The sequence below is a fragment of the Manis pentadactyla genome, chromosome 11 (genome assembly GCF_030020395.1).
Source record: "Manis pentadactyla isolate mManPen7 chromosome 11, mManPen7.hap1, whole genome shotgun sequence".
NCBI classification, from domain to species: domain Eukaryota; kingdom Metazoa; phylum Chordata; class Mammalia; order Pholidota; family Manidae; genus Manis; species Manis pentadactyla.
Genome location: NC_080029.1, coordinates 64,593,043 through 64,618,660, shown reverse-complemented (window position 1 = coordinate 64,618,660; position 25,618 = coordinate 64,593,043). Strand labels below are relative to the sequence as shown.

Below are 25,618 nucleotides of genomic sequence, written 5' to 3'. Positions count from 1 at the left end.
TCCTTCAGTTTTTGCTTTGTTGTTATACTCCACAGATGAGTGAAATCATTTGGTATTTGCAAAGACCCATTTTTTAACAGACACCTCACCAAAGACACACAACATGTGAAAATATGCTCCACGTATGACATCAGGGAAATGCAAATTAAAACAATGAAATATCACTACACACCAGTTAGAATAGCCAAAATCCGTAATACGAACAATACCAAATGCTGATGAGGATGTAAAGCAACAGATCTGATTCACTGTTGGTGGTATGCAAAATGATACAGCCAATTCGAAAGACAGTTTGGTAGAACTAAATAAACATCCTCTTACCATAGATCCAGCAATTGTGCTCCTTGGTATTTACTTAAAGGAGTTGAAAACATATGCCCATGTAAAAACTTATACTATACATGTAAGTTTATAGCAGATTTATTCATAGCTGCCAAAACCTGGAAGCAACTGAGATGTTCTTCAGTAGCTCAATGAAAAATAAACTTTGTACATCAAGACAATGCAATGTTATTCAGTGCTAAAAATAAATGAGCTATCCATGGAGACACAGAGAAAGCTTAAATGCATATTACTAGTGAAAGAATTCAATCTGAAAAGACCCAATGATATGACATTCTAGAAAAGGCAAACTATGGAGACAAGAAAATTATCAGGGGTTAAGGGGAAGGAGGATGAATAAAGCACAGAGGATGCTTAGGGCAGTGAAACTATTCTGTATGACACTTACAATGGTGGACACATGTCATTACACATTTGTCCAAACCCACAGAATGTACACCAGCAACGATAAGCTCTAGGATAAACTATGGTCTTTACTGTTTGGCTTCTTTCACTCAGCAAAATTATTTTCAGATTCATCCATGTTGCTGCATGTAGCAGGGTTCATTACTTTTTATTGCTGAGTAGCATTCCACTGTATGGATATACCATCCTGTCTTTCTCTATTCACTTTTGGGTTGTTTCCACTTTTCAGTTATTACAACTAAAGCTGCTGTGACCATATATGGGGACATATGCTTTCAAATGCTTAAGTCTGGAACAATTGGATCAGGGGTAGGTGTATGTTTAATATATATTTTTTTAATGCAAAACTTTATTCCAAAGTTCATATTCCCACTAACAGTGTGTACAAGTTCCAGCTGCTATAATTTTTTGTCGAAATTTTTTCATTTTAGTCATTTCAATTAAGGTGTACAGTGATACCTCACTGCAGTTTTAATTCTTGCTATTAAATTTCAATTCTTTCTCATGGTTGCTATAAATTTGGATTGGATTACATTTAAAGCCATATTCTAAGAAGTTATCTACTAACTGTATACTATGTATTATAATAAAATAATAATTTAAAGTCTTCAAAAGCATATCATTTTATCCCTGACCATCCAATGTAAACAGCTTGTAAGACATAGCCTGATTTAAAATAATTTGATAGGGACAGTATGTTTGCAAGTACTTAAGTCCTCAAAGTTAAAAGGGTTATTTATAATTTGACAAAGAATGAAAGAATGATGTTCAAAGCACCAATGACCAGATGAGAATTTTCTGCACATCTCAATTCATAAATTAAAGCTGAATTTGGAGTACCTGAGCTGCTAGGTTTTTCTGTGATTTTTAGATGTTTTTGTTAAACATTTTTTTGATTAGTAAAAGTTTTAGTCTTGCGCATACATAAACTACCAAAAGGAAATTTGAGTTGCCTTAAAACATATCCTTGCTTTATGGCTCTCTTGCCCTCAGTAAAGAACTTATGTAGACCAAATTGGAAATCCTTTAGCTATGTAACTATTATTTGTGGGTTTTACTTTTGTTTTTGCAGGCATTTTATCTGAATAGATGTAACAAATTCATTAGTGAAAAAAAAAGTTCCAAACTATAATTTATCAGATTTTATAGAAGCATCTTTTATGTGGAGTTCCCTGAGGAGGAAAAAAAAAAATTCACACTTGAATATATGTCAAGAGATAAATCATCTTTAACAAGCTTAAGTTTAACAACCTCTGAAGAGATGGCTTTTTGTAAAATTTAAAAAAAACAATAAACAATAAAATTACCTTAGCAGCTTGAGATTCCCTTAAGTAATATTTTAAAAGGTCAGAAAGTTTGAGGTCCTCATCAGCAGACACTCGTGCTTCTATTTTCTGGAAAAGGGGAAAATACTGGGTATTTAATTATTTAATAAGCACTTATATCCTATACTCGGTGTTTTCTTCCTTAATGGTTATAAAAAAAATTAGTTATAAATAACTATAGTATCCCTTCCTATTCAATCTAGATTTCTTTCCCTCCTCCTTTCTATTATTAACCTGTCACTACTTTTCTCTGTAACTGACAAAAAACAAAAAAAAAAGGTGAGATCAAGTGAGATCAGTGAATTTATGTAAGGACTCTACATATGACTCAAGTTCTTGGCTCTAACAAGTTTCAGTATCATCTTTCAGCTTCACTCATATTTACTCTCTATTCAGTTGTAATTGATATGTACACATATTTTAAAGCACTGGTAGACTATGTAACTCAAACCAATCCTCCTGCTGAGAACAACCAGAAAACAGTCAAAACATTAACAGTATGTGCTTGAGAGATATTACCAAAGAATAATAAACAGATGTGGTTAGTTCGAGTTGGGATGAAATGGGAAACAGCCATGTCAGACTAAAAAGATGAGAACTCTTCATTCACTCTGGAGAGACAGGATAAACAAAGATGTATTACAAATAAAATATGGGGACCTTGTCTGGATCCTGACTCAAAACAAATGCCACTGCAAAAAGCCTTTTATGAGACAGCTGGGAACACCTGTATACTGGATTTTTGATGATATTAAGGGAAAGCATTGATCTTCATATTTGCTATATTAAATTCGATTTTTTTTTTACAAGAAACATATACACAAAAGGTAAAAAAACAGAATGAATATGGACTTTTTGGAACAAAAACTTTAAGCAATACAGAAAATGCTAACAATCAGGAAATTTGGGTGGCACATATACAGGAATTCTTTGTACTATTCTTGCAATTTTTCTGTAAGTCTGAAATTATTGTTAAAATAAAAAAATATACTAATAAAATCCTACATATCCACCAGAATGGCTAAAATACAAAAGATATCAAGTATTACAAGCTTGTACAACAACCCAATGCTCAATTTCATTCTGGTGAGAATGTAAACTGGTACACAAGCTTTGGGTAACAGTTTGGCAGTATCTACACAAAAGCTTTTCAAGTGAATACCCTATGATCCATCAATTCTTCTCCTAGTTATATATACCCAGTAGAAATGCATAGTTATGTTCAGCAGCTGAAGATATACAAGAATGGTCTCAACAGTACTATTTGTAAAGAGCCTCAAACTAGAAACTATCCAAATGCCTATCAATAGTAGACCAGATAAATATAGGTATATTCTTGCAATATATACAAATTGCAAATATATATATATATATATGAAAAATAATTTAAGAAATAAAAATATACAAAAAATGCAAAAAACATACATTGGAATACTACACAGTAACAGGAATGAAGGAAGTATACATGCAATGACATGACTGAACCTTACATACTTACTGAGTAAATTAAATCAGATACTTAAAAATATATAGCACATAATACATTTACATATAATATGAAAATTAAAACCAATCTTTGCTGTTAGAAGCTAGGATACTGGCTAACCCTGCAAGAAGTAGTAACTCAGAAAGCAGCTAAAGTGGTCAGGGCATCGAGGTTGCTGGTAACTTTCTTGATCTGGGTGTTCATTACATGGGTATATTAAATTTGCTCACTGAGCTATATACTTCTAGTATGTGCTCCTTCCTACATGTGTAATATACTTCAAAAGAAGTTTAAAAAACCTTGAAGCTTCTTAAAAAATATTTATGGTGAAATAAACTCATGGAACTTCTTAACCTTACAGGTAAAAGCACACACAAAGTATATTCAAAATTGATTTAGATAAATTGCCTTAGATAAATCTGGGTAATTATGCTAGGTAGATGTTGGGTGATTTTTGTATTGAGCCTCTCCTTCCATTAAGAAGTAGGGTATGTGTCCCATCCCCTTGAATATAGGATCTAAGACTGCTTGACCAATACAGAAGTTATATGGTGCCAGTTTCCAGGCCCAGGCCTTATGAAACTGACAGCTTCTACTTCCCATCTTTTGGGATGCTCGCTTACAGAATCCAGCCACCACATTTTGAGGAAGCCTAAGTAGCTCCACGGAAAAGCCACATGTAAGTGTTACAGCCTACAGCCCTAGCAGAATTCCCAGCTAGCTGACAGCCAATATCAACCCCCCAGACACTGAGTGAAGGCAGCTTCAGAAGATTCCAGTTCCCAACCTTTTTATCTTCCCTGTTGTCCCTGTTGACATCATGAAGCAGAGGCAAGCCGAGCCATCTGTCGTGAGCTTTCTGCTTTCTGACCCAAATAATTCATTAGCATATATGCTATCTTAGGATGGTTTGTTACACAGCAATAATAACCAGAACAACATGAAAACACTGAGGGAAATAAGAATTGTGGTGGCTATGGAAATGTGCCAATCAGATCTCCTTCAAAAGACTGCTTGCTGCAAGGAGCATAGATGATTGATAGTCCCAACTGCAATCTCTCTGGATCCAGAACCATTTTAAACTAAGGTTATGTTCCATCCTCCCCTCCTTTCCTTGGCTGCACCCAGCCAATGACAGAGCATGGGGTAGCCCATTTTTGCTTGATGCAGAACTCCTCTAATGCGTTAACTCTGGCTCAGGGATTCCCCCTTTTACTTGGATAAAACTTTCTCAGAACTGCACTACAGTCTGAAACTCTTCCTACCCAGACCTCCCTCCTCTTCGCTGTCCTTTCACAGGTGTAGACCTACATTGTGGTCTCAAGGCTCTTCCTGTCTACTCCTGCTTCTTCTACTTTGTTATTCACAGTAAATCTCTTGCACATTTAATCCCATCTTGACATCCGCTTCTGAAAGAATTGACACAAATGGCTATTTTGTGATAGATGCTGATTCTTTTGATGTAAATGCACAGAGAATCAACTGCATCTTCCCAGAAAATCTCATTGATACAAACATGAACGGCAAAATAACAGGCTATATACATTCCAGTATAACAACATTTATGTATATTTAAGCACTCTTTCCTTTGTGAGAGAATATCTTTTTCTTTCACCTGTCTCCACTACACAGCACTCATTCGATAAGGTCATGTTGAAATCAGATTTTTACAAAGAACTAGCCACCACCTCTCTGTTAGGTACCACTGAACATCTAATAAACATTTTCACTGTTCTATAACTGATAAAAATGATAAATATTGTATTTAGAATGTATCCCTGAAAACTAAGACTATGTCAATATTAAATTGTTATGAATAAATTCATTACTATGAATGAACCCTTTCTGCGTTTGTTTTATTTGCCCCATATTGCTACAACTCACTGTTAAACCAGTTATCGTGGGGGACCAAAAGCAATACAGTCTTAGTAAAGTTATAATGAATCTAAGACTTTCTTCTAGCTTACAAAATCTCAAGAAAGAGTCATTTTTCATAAAAATAAACCCAGTCTCCATAATGAACATGCCTTCTGGATTAAGAATATGAATTTTAACACAAATACCAAAAAGCCACAAGAAAATTGAATTCCCTGAGAAATTCTCCAGTTTTCACATCTAAACCTGTCTCTTCATCCTTTTGAATTATTAACTCATTTCCCTAAATAAGGTTAAAAACACAGCCACAATAAGTTAAACACTACTGTATGTAGAGATTAAGAATCTCAAAGGTTATTAATAGTACTTACTCTTGTTTTATCAAACAGTTCTGAAACTTTGAGAAAAAACCTGGAAGGGAAAAATATTTCAGTTTTTCAGAAGCAATTTTTGAAATAATGTTCCATTTCAAATGTTCAGAGAATATGCCTCCAAACTGTATTAATATTGAATCTTGTTATCTCATTACAATGATATTTGGTCTTCTTCACTGCAGATTCATTCATTTATTTCAACAAAAATCTCTACTTCCACCCATACATCAGATTACTTAAAATCTGTTGTTATAGAAAATCTTTCCATGTCAAGGTAACAGTCCAAGCCATTCATTAAAACTTAAAATATTTGTCTTGGTATTCTTTAGTAATATGTCACAGAGTACTAAATAAAAGACTATACTTTCAAAATCATCACCTAAGTACAAAACAATCACATCTAAAGAGACAAAAGGCTGATTTAAAAGGAACAAAAGCAGTTCTTGAAGTTATCTGATAATTATATTTTAAATATTTTCAAATAGACCTGCTTTGTTTTGGAGAACAACAAAAATGAATAACCAATTTCTATCTCAGAATTCACTTTTACTTTTAACTAAATAGCCTTAGTCTCAAATGTCAACACCAACTAAAAAATATCCCAATGTCAAACTATTAACGGGTGTTCTGTAAAATATGTAATTATAGATGACACTGTAATTGAGCAAATATTACTGAAAGCTAAAACAATTTTATGAACTTTGCTTTACTAAAAAGCAAAAAGATCTTGCTTTGACAGGTTTATGTTAGATAAAGCAAGGTTCATTTTTTTCTGTTTATCAAAGACTTAAGAACTAACTCTTTGGGAAGGCAGTATGTTAATTAGTGTAATTAGTAGCTAGTTAGGTTAAAATCTAAAAACTAGCATAAAGTAAATAAAGGACAGCTGTACAAGTAAACTTACAGAGAGTTTATTTCTACATTAACACATTAACATGCACAACACTTTCCTCATCCAGTGGCCCTAGTATTGTTGTCCTAAGATTCACTAAACTATAAAAACTAGAATGGCCAGCCTCTTTAAAATTTGGCTCCAATGAATATATATACACATATATACACAAATTCCAAACAGCATTTCTTATAATTAACTCTATCAAAACCTAGGAACATTTTACTGAGTTCTGTCTCTACATCTCTTACAAATAGCCCATTTTTCAAATAAAACACCGTAAATGTTAAAATTATATATTAAGGTCTATTTTTATTTATCGTATTTAAAAAATGAGAGGAAAGAGAAAAAAATGATACCAACTTAGGTTTATAAGGAAGTTCCTTATTGTCAATGTATTTTGACAGAAATAGTCCAAAAATGCCTGCTACGTTAGAAGTATTCTGTGCCCAGGCTGTCAATAAAATTTTTTTGTTTTATTTATATTTAATGTTTTAAATCAGAATCCTTACTTGCATATATCTGTAGAATCTTGAGTTCCTAAAGCATATAATGAAGAACCAATTCTATTGTAATCATCCGCAGCACCTATGGAAAAAGTTTTAAGAATTTAATATATTGATTGATTGATTAAAAAATATTGAGCACCCACCTACCAAACAATGTGAATGTAATATGATACACCCAAAGTCTAGTGAAGGAAATGACAAAACTGTAATACAATATGAATATGGTATTAGAAGTAGGTACAAACAACTTTGAAGCAGGGGAAACATGATTCCACCTGAGTAAGTAGGGAAGGTTTCAGACACTACAGAATGAGTTGGAGCTTACAGGATGGGCAAATCTCTACCTGCTAGGTAGAGGGAAAAGCATTTTGATTTTTGTTTTTTAAGTGTACTTTTAACAACTGAAGTATAGTTGATACACGTTATTATATTGGTTTCAAGTATACAACACAGTGCTTCACTAGTTACCCACATCATTAAATAAATCCTCACCCCAACTCATGCAGCTACTACCTGTTAACACAGATGTTACAGAACCACTGACTACTTTTTCATGCTGCACTTGTGGGGAGAGCAAGCATAAAGACCAGGGAAGGCATAAAAAAGCACAGCATATTCAGAGAGCCCTCTGGGACTATGGCACTACCGGGTAGAGAAGGGAGTGGATGGAGCTGAAGTTGGAAAAATAAATTGGAAGCATCTTCGAGAAAAAAGGGGTCTTGTAAGCCATGATAAAGTTTGGATTTCATCTTGTGGGAATGGTGTTATTAAACATTTTAGAATCACAACAATGGTAAAATCAAACTGATATGGATTTTAGATTTAAAAATGCTGCTGCCTGGAGTGAAGACCAGAGGTGGAGAGACACAAGGCCGAATGACTACCAACTAGGAAACTATTGTGTCAGATACTGAGGGTCTGGATCAATACTACGGAGACAATGGAGCAGAAAGGAACTAACAAAGCTGAAAGATATTTAGGAAATGTAATACGTAGGATTTACAAACAAGAGAACCTCAGGTAATAAGGGTAATTATGAATCTTGGAAAGCTAGATGAATGCTGGCACCATTTCTCTTGGGTGCTAGGAAGCAAAGTATTCTACGTCAGCCAAATATTCTTCCTAGGTCTTGCCCTACAAGACAATACACTTGTTGAGAAAACATAATAATGGATGCTTCTATTCATTTCAGAAAAAGGATAGCAGAGTGTAATAGTTAAGAGCATAGACTTGGAACCAAACTACCTGGGGTGCAACCCCAGCTTCCCAATTTACCAGCTTTATGACCCTGGGCTTATCACTTCACCTATCTGTGCCTCAGCATCCTCATCTGGATACTGGAATAATAATGGTACCTACTCCATATAATTATTTAGAGGACTAAATAAGCTAAGAAATGTTACTATATACCCAGCACATAGTTGGTACAGTGCTATATGTTAGCTATTATCAATAAAATCCGAGTCATGTCTACTTTGAATGAAAATTCCCACTTATACTGTACTATTTTTACAAGGCTGTAATGTGTTTATTCCCTAACAAAAACAGCAATCCTTATTCTTCTTTATTTTGCACAAATTTTCACTCAACTGATTAATGCTGAAATGAGGTAACTCTATTTACTTAGTTACTTAAAACATCTGATGTTTTTTTAATAAGGAAACTGAGTACAAATTCAGACTCTGAATAGTAACTTCAATATGTGAGACTTCTATTATCTTAACCTAAAAGATAAAGTTAAAAAAAACTCAAAAATCACTTAAAGGTTCATTTATTGAGAGGTAGGAATAAAAAATGATTCCGGTGTTTAACATTGAATACACTAATATTTTATGCTTAAATGATCCTGAAATTATTTTCTGGAGCAAGAAATTCCCGGATTCTAATAATATCTGGCTCTGAGAATACTACCCTCTTTAGCCATTATGCCATTATTGGATCATGGAAGTGATGTTGAAAAGCTTAGTTTTTCACAGTCCAGGTTAAGTTCATTATGAAAAAATAGTTTTTACTTTATAATTTTGTAAAACTATGTAATATAATTAATTATATGTAATAATAACTTGGTAAAATAGGTTCACTTTAATCTCTTAAAGCACTATTCCATTTGGCTAAAATAAGAGAACAAGAACCATTAATACAGCCTTCCCTTTTCTCACAGATGATTCTCTACCTCTGTAGATATATTTCCAGAACACTAACACAAACCTCTTTGATAGGACTGATTATACCTATATATTAATGCTTTAAGGGCAAAAACTGTATTTTCTTCATCTTGAAATCACCAATGTCAAATATGACAGCTGGAACATAAAGATATAACAATGTTTATGAACTAAACAATTTTTAAAGACATTTAGAAAGTACAGTAGCACTCCATTTTAAATCATCCAATCTAAATTACAGGGTATTCCTAATTATTACAATCAACATTAGTATGTACTATTTCATATTTACAATGTTCTATTTTTGGAGGGGAGCAGGATATGGCTGTGGCCTGGGCCAGGGCCTGGACCTGGTCTGGGTGGGCAGGTGGAGTGTGGGGTTTCCCAGGAAGGCAAAAGGGCATAGTTGGAGCCCACATGGTGCACTATGTAACTTTGGGTGTGGGGGGGAAGTGAGGATCTTAATGGAGGGGAAGGGATAGAATGAGCTGGGACAAAGTTTTTCTTAACAGTACAGAGGAGTAAAAGTAGGAGATACTTATCCTTAACACCATTTTATAAGGAAACCAACACAATACCAATTACTAACTTGTTCACAGCTCTAAAGCAAATGTCATGAATCTAGGAAGCAATTAAAGTTTCCCACACTTTTACTTTACAGTTGTTACTTACTAAACAGGCAAGTATAAACTACTTCATTAAAACAAATCTACAAGTCACATAGATATAAGAAAATAAAAAAAAAAATAACTCCTAACCCTTTTTAAGAGTGACACAAGAATGTATGTTTACTAAGCTAAAGGCTTCTTTATTTCCTCCTTTCTATTATGGCATATAACAGTACTACTCCCAAATGGAGGTTCATTCGTCTAGGTACCTACTGACTTGTCTCCATGTCAGAGGTTCTCAAACTTTTTGGTTGAAGGAACTCCTTTTCACTTTTGGAAATTACAGAGGACCTGAACAAGCTTTTGTTTATGTGGGTTGTGTCTATCCATACATGCTGTATTTTTTTTTTTTTTGATTTGCAGTTAATTTTATCCTATCAGGGAGTAATCCCCGCCCCCCCTTTTTGTTATCATTAATCTACAATTACATGAAGAACATTATGTTTACTAGGCTCTCCCCCACACCAAGTCCCCCCCCCACAAACCCCACCACAGTCACTGTCCATCAGCACGATGTTGTATTTTTTCAAGTAAAACAAAATTTAAATATTTGCCAATTCATTTAAAAATAACCATTGTTAACATAAATAATACTTCAAGTGAAAAATAGCTCTCTCTCTCTCTCTCTCTCTATATATATATATATATATATTTATTTATTTTTTTTTTTTAGTGAGCAAAGTAACACTGTTACACTTTTGTGAATTTCTATTTCTCTGGCTTAATAGTAGATAGCTGGATTCTCTTTTCTGCTTCTGCATTCAATCTACTTCAATATACCATTTTTGTTTAAGTATGTGAAGAAAATCCAGCCTTAAACAGATATGTAGCTGGAAAAGAAAGAAGTATTTTACTAATTTTTCAGATAATTGTGGATATCCTTCTATGACACCATACCAAAATTCAACAAGTAGTGTTTCTTTAAGGATTCGTTGCAATAGGGAATCCAAAATTTTATCAATGAACTTTTGTACTCTGTTGCATCCAACTCCACTGGTATAAGTGATATTTATCCCAAGATATGTTTGGTTTAACCTATGAAAACCAATAAATACAATTAACCATAGTAAGAGCCTTAAAAACCTCCATATGATTATTTTAATAGTTGCATAAACAGCACCTGACAAAATCCAACATTCATTCCTGAGTTAAAATTAAAAAAACTCTGAGAAAATTAGGAATTTAAGAAACCTTTCTTAATCTGAGAAAAGGCATCTAGGAAAAATCTATACCTAACATCACAATTAATGGTTTAAGACTGAATACCTTCCCCATAAGAAAAGGGACAAGGCAAAGATACCTACCCTCACCATTTCCATTTGCATTGTACTGGAGGGTATAGCTATAGTACAATGGGGCAAGAAAAAGAAATAGCTTCCAATCAGAAAGGAAGTTAAACTGTTTCTGTTAGCAAATGAACATCTATGCTGGAAATCCTACAAAACTGTTAACTAGAACGCACTGAGTTTATTTAGTAAGGTTGCTAGATATAAGATTAACACTGAAAAAACACTGTATTATTTTATATTAGCTAAAAACAACTAGAAATTGAAATGTAAAAAACATCATTTAAATGTTTACATTTAAAACAATAGCATCAAAAATAATTAGGGATCGATCTAACTAAAGATGTGTAAGATCTGTACTTAGGAAACTATAAATTGCTGAGAATTTAAAGAAGATCTAACTATGGAGAAATATACCATATTCATGTAACAGAAGAATACTGTTAAGATGTCAATCCTACCCAAACTGACTTACAGATTCTACACAATCTCAATCAAAATCCCAGCTGGCATTTTTGTAAGCTAATTCTAAAATCCTTACAAAAATGTAAAGAACCTATAGGGGCCAAAATAACTGATCAAGAAGAATAAAACTGAAGGACTCACACAAGAAAAGATGTTCAACACCATTAATTGTTAGGGAATTGCAAATTAAAATCACAGAGACACCACTAGGAGCTCTCATGCACAGCTGGTAGAAGTATAGAGTGGTACAATTGTTTTGGAGAAAGTTTGGTAGTTTTTAAAAAAGTTACTCATACACTTAACACATGACCTAGCCATTCTAATTCTAGGTATTACCCAAGAGAAAAGAAAGCATTATATCCATACAAAGATTTACATATAGATGGTTCATATCACCTTTATTTGTAATAGCCAGAAACTAGGAACAACCCAAATGTGTACCAACAGCTGAGTAGATAAATGATTGTGGTATATTCACACAATTAAATACCACTCAGCTATAGAAAGGAATGAACTAGCAATACATACAATATGGATGAATCACAATTGTTTACTCTCAAAGCCAGACAATAAAGAGTACCTACTGCATGATTCCATTAACATAAAATTCTAGAAAATACAATAAACTCATCTATAGAGACAGAAAGCAGATCAGTGAGTGGTTGCCCAGTTACAGGGATTGGATGGAGGGATTTCAAAGGGTCATAGGAAAACTTTTGGTGGTGATGGATATATGTTCATTATCTTGACTGTGATGACAATGTCACACATGTCAAACTTATCAAATTGTGTACTTTGAACACTACACTTCGAATAGATCATTTATAACTTTGTAGCATCATGCACTTGATCATTCAGAAAATATCAGTTCAATGAATTAGGCAGATCTTCAAATGGTGGCACACTTCAGTATACAAAAATGTCAGAATCACTAATATTATCATCAATCTCCTCAGACAAGTCTTTAATTATTGGGAAGCAAGCTCATGGTGATGGATACAAGTCTTCCAAAATTCTAATCATTGTTGTAAAGCTTGATTTTTATCACGGCCAACAAATACTGCCAGTTTTTTCCTTGAAATGACAGGCTCACCTTAATTTTTAAGAAAATGTTTACCAAGTACTCAAGTCTGAATAATGTTTGTCAGTTGTTCTTTCCCATAAAAATGGTGTTCTATGAAAAAAGCAGCTAGTTCAGTTGCAACTCAATCACTAAAATGCTTTTCTGGAGAGAACCATCATACCTCAGTATGCAACGTGCTTACTGTGTACCTCCCATTTCATCACTAAGAATATATAAAAGTATACTCAATGGAGATTTATTACAATTAATAATTTTTACTGCTTCATCAAGAACATTCTTAATTGAAAAAAACTATTTAATTCTAAATGTACTGTGGGAAAGAATATGGTACCTATTGGTATAGTTTGGTGCCACTGTCCTGATCATTGCTAAAGCACCAGAAATTTATTCCCCATGGTTTGTGTATCTTCATGGAAATGTCAACATGGTAAAAAAGGCACAAAGCATCAGACCATTATTATGAAAATAGTTTTGAACTTGCAGACTTGCTAAAATAAAACAGGCCTTGGGATCAAGGCTTCACAGACCAGTTTGAGAACCATTGCTCTGTATCAGGACTTTTACAGACTATAAATAAAAGTAACTTTATAATTACTCCATTAAAAATTTTAAGCTTTAGCCAAAGAGAAAAACCTTACTTTTGTGGGATCTTGTCATCCTATCAGATTTAGCAGATGCATCCTTAACTCGGTTATGGTATTCTAAAAGGAATGTTCGTTCATGCTCAAAGAAATCATCTACATCCTACAGGATCAAAAGAAAATACGAACTTTTTCACTTATTTGCTTTAGTGTAATACGTAGATCATTTTATTGGTAAAACAGCAGAGCTATCCTCTAATAATCAGGTGTTACATTAATCTCGCCAACAAGTTCAAACTTTGATACACATGCATTTCTATCTATCAAGATATCTATGGTTTTGCAGCTGATGGCTTCGAGTTCCCCATGTAGTTAATGGTCACATTTTATAGGATGAAAAAAAAACATGTTCCTGCCTACACAATCCTGCCCCTCCAACAAATACGTTACTGTCAGAGGGAGCGATCAATTGCTTTTGAGAAAAAAATTATGATAGACAAGTGAAAATCTATTTCTCTCAAGCTATTCTGTATTCTATAGGATATTCCTAAAGGCTGCCAGGTATTAGTCATTAGATCCTCTCTGACTGCTTTGGGGAACCTCACCAAATCAGCTATCCAGGAGCAATTACTGTATTAACAACTGTCTTCAAACTTTTTTGGAATGAAGTTTGGAAACTAATTTGGAAATACATTAAAACAATTATTAACAGAACTTTCCTCCATCTAAAATAGCAATTGTTTATTGAAAAAGCACCAATTGAAATGATATAATTCAAGACCCACATCAACATAACACAAAAAGCAGAAGTTAGTACCGACAAAATGTCATTAAAATCTGTAACTCATGTGCATCAGTTTTCTTAACTGTAAAAATGGGGATGAAACTATCTACTTTGCAGGGTTGTAGTAAAGATTAAGTAAGAAAATGTTGGCCACTAAACACTATGTTGTAAGTGTTCAAAAACATTATTAGTTTACTAATAAACTCATCAAAATAATAATCAATACAGTGACTTTTATTTCATGCTAAGAAAAATGTCCAATATTAATGCATAAGCAGCATTAAAATGGAAGTAAGCTGAGTCCTTATTAGAAAGTAGCTATAGCACATGTACTGTCAGTATATCTATCAACTGATTAACTATTTGAAAATATGAAAGTATAAATCAAGTAAACAGTACTTCACACCTACTTAATACCTGTAGAAGTATCTATAAAAACAGGCAATGATGATAAAGGAGCATTATTGATCACTTTCTTAATATTTGCTTGATAATGTAATATAAACATTTTTCTTATATTTTAATAGTAGAAGTCTTTAGATAAATCAATTCTTCTACCATTTTAAGAGTATCATTAAGGAAAAATTAGGTGTCATTTAGGTAATTAATTTAAATATTTTGACACATATTATCTCATTCAGTCTTTCCAACAATCCTGTGAACGAGGTGGTATTATTAACCACATTTTCAAGATGGGAAAACAGTTTCAGAGACAACAAAAGACCAGACTAAAACCTTAACTGAGCTCTTCTAATGCCAAATCTGAACTCAGGTCTGCCCCTAACATAATTTGTAAGGCCAACTGGAGGCAAGCTCCTATTCATGCCCCACCCTGCAACTCTATAAGGCACTCAGGGGGACCTCATTTGCATGTGGTCAAACATTCCATCCTGTTCACTGATCTCCCGGGCACCTTTCTCCTCCATCCAGCCGTCCTATGATCACCCCTTGACCATTCATGGCATGCACAAACCAGCGGCAGTCTACCCACTGGAGGATGAACTCAGGGAAGAAGCCCACACAGGAGCTGGAAGAAGGCTTGGGATTTAGGCAAGGAAATATGGGGTTCTATATACGTGGAGCATTGTCTAGTTTAGAGGACAGGGGTGTGGGCTCCAGGTGGGCAAACCCCCTTGGACCTGCAGACTTCTCAGCCCCTGGAGGAGGGAGCTCTCCAAAGAGTGAAACGCAGGCAGGGGGACCAGTTTCCCAGGCCAAAGGATTCTACTGTCCTAACATCTCTTTTACTCTAATATAATCTTCTGCATCTCTGATATCGCAACCTAGCTCCCTCTTAAAAGAAGTAAATTCTCAAACCAATAACTGTTAATCAAATAAAATCTTACCTTTACTCCTGAAACAATTACTCCATCTGCTGATTTAACCATGTTTTTAAAGAAATCTTCAAGTTTTTCTTTTTTATTTTTTCCTCGCACACTCAACTGAAATAAAGGTGCATCTAAGTTAGCATTTTTTTTTAGATTACAAATAGAAAGTAATGCTTCCTTTATTCTCTGACATCAAAATGACAACCTCAAAAGGATCCTAGTTCTTAAACTTAATGAAGTGGCAATGTCATCACGTATACCAGCAGTTTTCAAACTTTAGGACATTAAAGAGGAGCTTGGTTTCACTTCCAGTGATTCAAATTTAGTTGATCTACAATAAGGACTAGATATCTCAAATTTCATAAGTATATTTGATAATTCTGTTGCAAATACCCCCTATACTTTTTCAAACACTATTATATAACAAAAACTAAAAATTTATTTAAAAATTTTTAGTTAAAATTTATTGTAGTACCATATACCATCATGATTCTATAAAAGCTGTGAAAATATATCCTGAGAATTCTTCACTCTGAGCTCATCCAAATACCACCTCTTGCCCTATTTTGGGGATCAGCAACTTATAGCATAAGGGACAGAAAAGGTGATTTTGAATCGCACAAATGGTTACCTAAAGGCAAAACAGAAGCATTCTTTGACTTAATCTCTTGCAGCATCAGGGTGCTCATGAAGAAACACCCCATGTAATGTCCCTACCTACTGCCATGGCAGCAATGCTTAACTTTATGTAAATGACTCACATATCTCTATCACTACCCCTAAACTCTTTCCTGAGCCTTAGATCCTATTTCCAATTGTCTACATCCTATCGTTACATGGAGATTCTGCTAACCTCACATTAGATTACTCTAAAAGTACTCAATTTTTCCTCTTACTGGTTCCTATTCATGGCCCCTTCACCTAACCAGTTTTTCAGATTTCTAAGTGTTTCCTAAAACTCCATACCTCTCATTAAAAACCCTGACATAACCTACAACTTTTTTTTTTCTTACAGCTCAAATTCTATGAGCAAAAATGTCTGCAATCTGTCTCTTTCACTTCCCACTGTCCTAGTAAAAGTCATTATCTCTTGCCTAGACTAGTACACTGGACTAGTAGTTTGTATCACTCACCTCTTCAATCCAATCCATTCTGTTGTTTGCAATAAATTTCCAAAATCAAATTCTAAGCATCTCTCCCTTACTCAGTAACTTTACAGTTTCATAGTGTTCAGAGAATGAAGGCTCATCTCCTCTAGCATTCAAGACTTCTAACAATCTGGTTCAATGTGCCTTTCCACCCACTACCCTAACCCCAACAGAACTATTCCAAATAGTTCTCAGAAGAACTTTTAGGTGCCTCTGTTCCTGAAACGGCACCTCCTCTCCCAACAAAAATTCTATTCAGAGTTAATTAAACATCCAAATAAAAAGTTATCTCTACATGAATCTCTTCCAGTTAGAATTCACTGCTCTATCTTTAGCTCTCCTAACACAATGTGCTATCTTTTTACTTCATTTTTGATAGTAATTAATTATAACTCATTCATTTAACAAACCATTAACAGATGTGTATTACAGTCATGCCCTGTACTAGGTATCAAGAATATAAAGATAATGAAGAGGTGGTCACTACTCTTAAAGTAACTTATGATTACTTTAAGGAGGATACAGAGAAGCAAGCATATGATTAAATATAGTGTGAAGTAATATATAATGTTAGAGGTATTCATAGCGTACTAGTAGAGTACCCAATGAACTACAGACTTAGTGATGAGAAAGGTAAGAATAAAGGTTGAATGACCAGTTAGAGGCTGCTTCAATAACCCATTAGGATTATCAAAGTCAGAACTAATCTTTAGGTCTGGTGATGGAAGGAAGTGGACACATTCCTAATTTAGTAAGGGAGTAAAATACACAGGATTTTGGTGATTCCTAATAAGAAGAGAGAGTAGGAATCCCAGGTAATTTTTAGGTTTTAAGTAACTGGGAGGCAGTGGCACCTTCTTTGAGATAGAGAATATAAAAAGGACACATGCGTTTAAACAAGAGTTCACCTGAGAAAATGCCAAGGGGACATCTAAATGGAGCTTGTCAGGAGGCTGTGAAATGAATAGGGCTGGGACTCAGGAGCTATACAGATTTGTACGTTAACAGCATATTAGAGTATCTGAAGCCACAGGAGTAATGAAGTCACTTAGGACGGACCTTTATAGACCTAGAAGTCTAGATAACTTCTAGACTTCTTGAGAACTCAATAAGGTACCTTTAGAAGTATCAGCTTTAAATGAACAGACATTTGGAGGAAAAAGCCCATTAAGGAGACTGGGAAATAGCCATAGAGTTAACGTAAGAGGAAAACTCAGTCATAAGACATCCCAAAGATAAGAAGTACATGGGATCCCACACAGCTAAATCAAAATGGAAAGGCACGATGTAATACACCACATCAATAGAATAAAGGACAAAAACCACACGATTATCTCAATAGATGTACTTTCTCGTGATAAAAATACCTTTTCATGATAAAAACACTCAACAAACTAGGAACAGAAGGGAACTTCTTCAACCTGATTAAGTTATTTATGATAAACCCACTGCTATCATACTTAAGAGTAAGAACAGTGAATGCTTTTCCCTTAAGATCAGAGACAAAACAAGGATGTCTGCTCTTCTCACTACTTGTCTTCTATTTAGCCTATTTAACACTGTACTGGAGGTTCTAGCCAGAGCAGTTAAGACAAGCGAAAGAAATGAAAAGCATCCAGATTGGAAAGGAAGAAGTAAAAAAAAAAAAAGTGTGGCTGCCAAGTGGTTGAGGGTTGTAGGGGATACAGAAGTTCAGGGATTTAATTTTCTGACTGGCTTCTACTTCCCTGTGAACAAGAGGAATTGCTGCAAGTTGAAATCAGCTTTTATGGATAATGGGAGAGAGCTGTCTAAAGTCATAACCTTGTCACACATGATGGAGCAGGCACTCTAGCTAGATGAGAAAGTAAAGACAAAAGTAAAAAGGCTAACAGGGTCAAATGCAGAAGAGGTAAGAGTTTAGATGTATGGTGAATCAAAGAACAGACGTAATGGGAACAGAGAGAGAGCTTGAAGGACAGAAGGCTTTGGTTGGGAGTGTCTACAATACTAGGGCTTAAGCACTTGTGAGGCAAGGCCCTGGGGTGGCCACTGATGAGGTAGTAAGAATTGAATGGAGGTTAGGGTTTTAAATAGGTTAAATATTTAATCTACTGTTAAGGAGACACAGACTATACCTACTGGAAACAGAAGGTGGGCAGACACACTAAGTAAAGCAATATGCTAAAGGCAATCATTTCTTACAGCAGTGACCATTTCTCATACAGCTAAATGCTGGAACAAGCTTTTGTCTTGAAACAAGGTCCCTCAGATGCCCCATGGCCTTTTTAGACTTCAAGACAACCTAGCCCTACTTCAATAGCTTGTCAGTCCCATGGCCTTCTAAAACTTAGATTAACAGACTGGCAGATACAGATTTCTTTCCCAGCTCCACTGAACTGAGTGAAGATCTGAGAAACAGCATTAGGAACAAGATAGAGAGAAATCTTTTAACTTGGAGCCTAAAATCTAACGTGTTAACACAGTTGCTATTAATTATTTAAAGAATCTTTGCAAAACACTTTCCAGTCCATCTTTTTAAGGCTTTCTCTAAAATACTATTTACTAATATTAAAAGGATTATAATAATGCATCATCATTATCTCTATTAAGCACATATTAGTTCATAAGGAAGAAAAATCTACATTGGTGGGAGAAAATACATGAAATCCTGTGATTTCTAAAAGCTGTTTATTAAGCTAATCTAAAAATTTAATAATCTTTCACTTATTATTTTAACAAATATTTCTTTTTCATCTAAATTGCCAAGCACTATTCTAAAATGAGACACAGTAGTGAAAAATTAAGTCTTACTCTTAGGGAGCTTAAGGTTTTAGTAGAGGGAGATAGATAACGAATACATAAACACATTTAAAAAATACACATATATAACTTTAGATAGTACAAGGCTGCAGCAATGGGGCAGAGCTTGGAGTGCTTGGACAATGCTTTAGCTCAAGTGGTCTTACATAGACACTATCAAGCCTCTTTATACCTATGCTGCTCTACCAACAAGGGCCAGCAAAACCAAACTCATAAAGGCAAAAGGGTGGTGCTACAGCATTTTATCATGTGTTTCCATGGGTTCTGTAGCAATCCTACTCATGAATCATTTTTACTTCTTGTATTCATGACACAGCCAGCATTTTTCACAATTTCTAGTTATAAACAACCACATGGCAGTACGACACACCACATACATGCTTGTGAAAGTAACAATGCTTAAAGTGCTGTACTTCTTTGAGTTACTTCATACTGTTCTCAAAAAACTTTATTTTCTCTATTGCTTGACTCAGGCATTTTTTTCATCATATCTACTAAAACCAAACCAGAAGGGTAAATTTACACACACAAAATCCTTTAATCTTGATGTTGACTTGTAATTAAACCAGCACTATGCTACATTTGTTTCCTGCTAAAATTCTAAGTTAATCTTTCATCCAAGTACAGATCCTAAGATCTTTATCATCCATCCACTAAAAACTTTTTTGCTAGCACCATGAATTAAGAAACCTTTAAAGTGTAACCACCTCAATCTCTCTTCTTGCACTGGTACAGAACTTTTAGGCATGGAGGGAATTAGGAGTGATCAGCACTAAAGATCAGTTAGTTAAACAGATCAATAGTCAATGATTAATCCAAAATAATCTCTAATTCTTTAGCTCAAGCACCTCCTTGGAATTCTCCATAAGGCTTTAGAAGACTCCAAACTCAATTTAAGAGCACTCATCAATTTGATAATCGTATTTCTTAAAAAGTTCACAATTCAGGAAAAAAAATCAATGTCCCATGTAGGAAAATGACTTACTATTACTTCTTCAAGTAATCTACTGAAGTTCTACTGAAATATTGAATTATCGCTGAAAAAAGTGCCATTTTAAACTGTCTTGAAAAAAAAAAAGGAACATTATAAATAAAGGCCTTAAGCCTTTTCTAACCCCTGTCTTTTCCAATGACTCTAAAAATAAATTTGGACACTGCTTTAATTAATTCAATACTCACATCTTGATTATATTCCAAGAAGACATGGAAATTTAAATCTTTTCTCAGAATAGGATGGGCTGCCACACGACATAGGAACACTTCATGCATTGCAACAGTCTTCTTGAATATTGCCAAATATTCTCTAGAAACAATACACAAAATTAAAGGTAAAACACTGTATCAACTAGAAAATCACCTGCAACAATATTTTCAACAAATACTTGAATTATTCTAAATGCAAAATAAGAGATACAAAGATATAATCCATGTAAACAAAGGTTTCAGTTAACTGTTAATGAAATATATAAAATCTAGTTCTGAAAAGACTTCATGCTAGTTAATAGTTTTTATTGCATAACTGTTAATATTTTTAGATTTTATCAACTTTTCTTCCTATGGAAGTTAATGTTAAAGGTAACTATAAGGACATTTGTTTTCACCTCCAGAGAATATATACTACAAATTATTTGATACAATTTCAAGATTCATTTCTAAATAATTACTATTTTTAAACACCTTTGTACAAAAAAAAAAAAAAATCAAAACCCAAACCTCGGTAAGCATATTTGCAACATTAACAATTACTTTCATCTAATGATACACTCATACAAGAAACACACCGTGGAGACTAATTTTTGCCATTACATTGGAGAACTGTGTTTAAAATATTTTAATATCAGTGAATCACAGTGATCATATAGTAATACATCAGTGTGAAGAAAAAAAGAAACTCATGGAAAAGGCCTGATATTCTTGCTTCAACTACGTGCAAGGAGTATAAGTATTACATACCAGCAAACCAGCAGGACCAATGTTGGGAGAAGTTTGATCTCTGTGAGGGTAGTCATTCAGTGAAGACAAAAAAGAAGGATGCAGAGGATGGAGGTACCAGTAGAATAAACCCAAGGTTCTCTGTTATCCAACCCCTAACCGGACCACAAAAGAATCATGATCAGGGCCACTGGAAAACCACAGATTCTTCAATATTAATGTGCCCTGCTAATTTCCAGTTTTCAGTCTTATGAACTATGAAAGTATTTATCTATCAGACTGCTGTTTGCACCCAGTAGTGACAGAATTCTTAAAACATCTGTCACCTACACTTGACAAAGACCTATTTTGCTAATTTATCATGTCAAGAGAGCTTAGCATTCTGAAGAGGAATCTGATGGCAGTGTGAACATATGCTTAAAAATTGAAACTAAGTGGAAGAGGAGAAAAGGAAATGCATGAAGGAAAGAAATGGCTAGAAAAAGAGTGATGGAGGTGATGATAATGCAAGGAAATTATTTCCTTGTCTAACTCTCAAGATACTGAAAAACAATACAGAGCAAACCCAAAATTATGTCAAATACTTAATACAAAGGGAAAGATTCTATATTTTCAGAAAATACACTAAAAATGAAATATTGTATCAATTTAATTCAAGGACTTAATACATTTCTAGTATATATGAAACCATAATAATCACTTAATGAAATACATTTTAAAACTGTCCTCTTGTTACATGGCTCCTAATCTTTTCCCTTTAGCCAGAAGCCATAGGCAGAGAAAAGAATAGGGGGAAAATTACACTTACTCACACACACACACTTTTCAAAAAAGAAAACAGTATATGCAGAGTTGCTCAGTGCAGACTTCAGTGAGAAATAGAAGTTCTGGTTGTACACACGTGTTAGAAAAAAAGAGAACCAAGTTGGCAATGACTAAGACCTTGTAAATAAAAAATGATTTACATTCTACTTTAAAAAGTCATTCCCCTATTTTTTATAAACTTTTGGATCCTTCATTTTCAATTTTAAGTCTACTTAAAACATTAATTAAAAAACTTTACAAACAGACAATTATTCTATAATTTTCCTGTAGGCTCTGATCATGATCATTAGAACTGGTTGTGTGGCTTAAACCGGCATCTTCCAGAAAGGGTCACAGTGGTGAAATGATTGAAAAGGATGGGATTATCAGAGAGCACCAGAAAAGGGCAGTAAAACAAGCACAATTAACAAAAGCAACAATAAAAATCACATACGCTTCTAGTTCCTGTTTCATCTTTGTGAATTCTTCCTTTGTCATTGACCCTTCTCCTTCTCCAAGCTTCTGAAGTTTTTCCCTTGAAGCATCAAAATCAGGTCTTGGGGGTGCTGGTGGAATCTGTACAGAACCAAATCACTAATTTAAAGATGATTATTTCTTGCAGCACTTGTTAATACTACCACCATAAAAGACTGTCTGGGAGAAATAAGACATCCTGAATGACCTGGGCCATCAGGAATACCCCAATTCAGAAAATCTGACTAGGTCTAGAAATTAAGATCCTTGAGGTCCTTTATACCAAGGAAGAAATATACCAGAGTTCTATTTTCTGGTATTAGAACAGCAGCTCACAAACTCCAATCTGCGGATTCCTATGTGGCAACCTAGACTTCTCAAATGCATACATGCATTCATCTCAAGTAGATACTAAATGAGTATGGATAGCAAGTATATGCACACCATTTTTCAAAAGTATATGAATAAGTATAAATTTTTGAAAAATTAATGAATTCATAGTATCTTTATGTGTATTTTGTTTCTGTAAATGAATGAATACTAAGAATGTCAATCAGCAAGGGACATTAAAAAGGATTCCTGGTAAATTAGCAGTAGACTATGTAGACACCTAGAAAAGTGGTTACTAAGGGGGAGAGGTTGGGGTGGGTGGATGGGAGGATAAGGGGGATAAAGGGGCACAATAACTCCCATTCACAATATAAATTGGTCAAGGGGATGGTAGCAAGCACAGAGAATACAGTTAATGATTCTGTAACATTGATAGATAGTAAGAGCACTAGAGGGGGTGAGGATATAATAACATGGGTAACTGTTAAACCACTGTGTTGTTTACTTGAAACCAATGGAAGAATGTCTATCAACAATACTTTAATAAAAAAAAAAAAAAAAAAGAAAAAGAAGAAGAAAACAAAAGGATTCCTGGATTGGAGGGGTATACCAGAAGCAGGAAGCGAGAACAAGACCCAGATTAAGGACAAACCTCATTCTATTAACCCACAGTAAGGGGGTTCAGTAAGCACTTACCTTAAATAAAAATATAAGATCTGGAAGAAACACATCATTCAAGGAAAGGATATTAAGATAACTTATCTTAGAAGAACAGTTAAGGGGGAAATGATGGAAGATAGCAAATAACATTAAGAGGAAGTAAAGGTTAAGTAGGGGAAGAGCTGAAACATGAATGACTATAAGAAAAAGATTATACCAAGGAAGCAACAGGGAAAGAAGTATCAAGTGAAGTTCAGCACATTCAACGATGTCCACACATGGCATTTACAGTGTGCCAAGCTCGATGCTAAGCAATGGCATGTAAAGATAAATAAAACACGGTCTTGATCTTTGAGGAGTGTTTAGTCGATGGAAGGAGAAATTAGTGAGAAATATCATCACACAAGAAGATGGAAAAAAGGTGGAAACAGGATGGGAAGAGAGGAGCTTCCAAGTTGGTGAACACACTGACATGCCTGGAACATGGAAGGTGGTGGTCTGGAGAGGGCATAAAAGCTCTGCACCAATCCCCATCCCCACATCTCCTATGCATCTCTTCCTTTCAGCCATTCCTGAGTTATATCCTTTATACAAATGGGTAATTAAAAAAAGATACAAGAATGCACTGCCAACAATCCACCAAACGCTGAGCTGTAGAAAGAAAAAGAAGCAAATGACCAAGGAGGAATGGTCATAGGATGGAGATGGAATCAAGTCAGGATGATTTTAAGGAAATCAAACTACAGAAATCTGAATGTGGTCGGTCAACAACTGAGGTACAACATGTGTTGTACATCTAGATTCTAAAAGAGCCCTCCAACCCTTAAGTATCTGTCTACCTGAGGAATCAAAGCCAGTATGGTTTCTAACATCCCTTGATTAATCCCTAGGACCAGTCCATTTCAATTCTAATAAATAGTAAGAATTTAAGGTTAAATGAGGGAGATAACATCTACCCATATCCTCACATTCTGAAACCGGACAACTCAGGATAAAAAGTGTAGCCAAATATGTTTTATAACTGGAAATGTTTATGAATTACATTACTTCACTAAAAATGCTAAACAAGATGTCAAAACATAATAAACATCTATGAAAATTATAAAATGGGATTAAAATGGAATCTTAACACTTACAATGTAACCTGCGTAGTCTTCATTTTCAACAAAGGAATCATGAAGCCAGATAAATTCCTCATGTTGTCGAACAACAGAAAACTCATTTTGTTTAAAATTTGGCAATGAACTCTGCAAAAATAGAGATTCTTTCAAATTTTTTTTGATAAAAATCAAAATTACACTAAAAAGGTCTTAATAAACATTTTATATCTTATTTTTAAAGATTAGTTTCATACAAAAGACTATCAATGCTTTTAAACTCTATTATGAAAATCCTGAGATACCCAAAATTATCCTAGAAGTCTTTGGAGAGAATGAGTTGACTACTACTTCTTATATTATACTGCTACCATTACTTAAAAGACATCCTATTAACATATATCAAAGTCAACTATTCAAAGTAAAATTGATCTGCAATCTGAAAATAAAATAAATGTTAATTTTAAGAAGTACATTTCCCTAAAACTTCTTTGTTAAAGCAGCAGCAGTGAATTATAAGCTAAATTATAAGCTTTCTTTCTAATTACATTCAAAACAAAAGTTTAGGGGTGGGTCAGGGTTGCAGAAAAACAAAGTTCCAGTCAATATATTATTATTACATATGTAACATTAACACAATAAATTGCTAAAATAATACAAGTACAAAATCACATTTACCTTTGTGTGAACAGTGAATTTTACTTTATCTCTCTCACTAAGAGCATCAGAAATGTCTACCTGCAGAGCAGCATCACTTTGAAGATCTACATTTATTGCTTTAAGCTAGAAAAAGAAAATATCT

At 34.3% G+C, this 25,618-nt stretch overlaps 1 protein-coding gene across 3 annotated transcripts in view; it reads right to left on the bottom strand.

Annotated features, from left to right (window-relative positions):
• Window positions 1-25,618, bottom strand: part of SNX6 (sorting nexin 6) — a 51,079-nt gene that overhangs the window by 11,895 nt on the left and 13,566 nt on the right. For all 3 annotated transcript variants that reach the window (XM_036881275.2, XM_036881273.2, XM_057488502.1), the window contains exons 3-11: window positions 25,495-25,599; window positions 24,856-24,966; window positions 22,710-22,831; window positions 20,699-20,822; window positions 15,588-15,683; window positions 13,515-13,620; window positions 7,212-7,287; window positions 5,805-5,844; window positions 2,055-2,141 (exon numbers count right to left, since the gene is read on the bottom strand). In XM_036881275.2, the coding sequence (XP_036737170.1) occupies window positions 2,055-2,141; window positions 5,805-5,844; window positions 7,212-7,287; window positions 13,515-13,620; window positions 15,588-15,683; window positions 20,699-20,822; window positions 22,710-22,831; window positions 24,856-24,966; window positions 25,495-25,599 (867 nt within the window). The remainder of the gene's footprint in view (window positions 1-2,054; window positions 2,142-5,804; window positions 5,845-7,211; window positions 7,288-13,514; window positions 13,621-15,587; window positions 15,684-20,698; window positions 20,823-22,709; window positions 22,832-24,855; window positions 24,967-25,494; window positions 25,600-25,618) is intronic.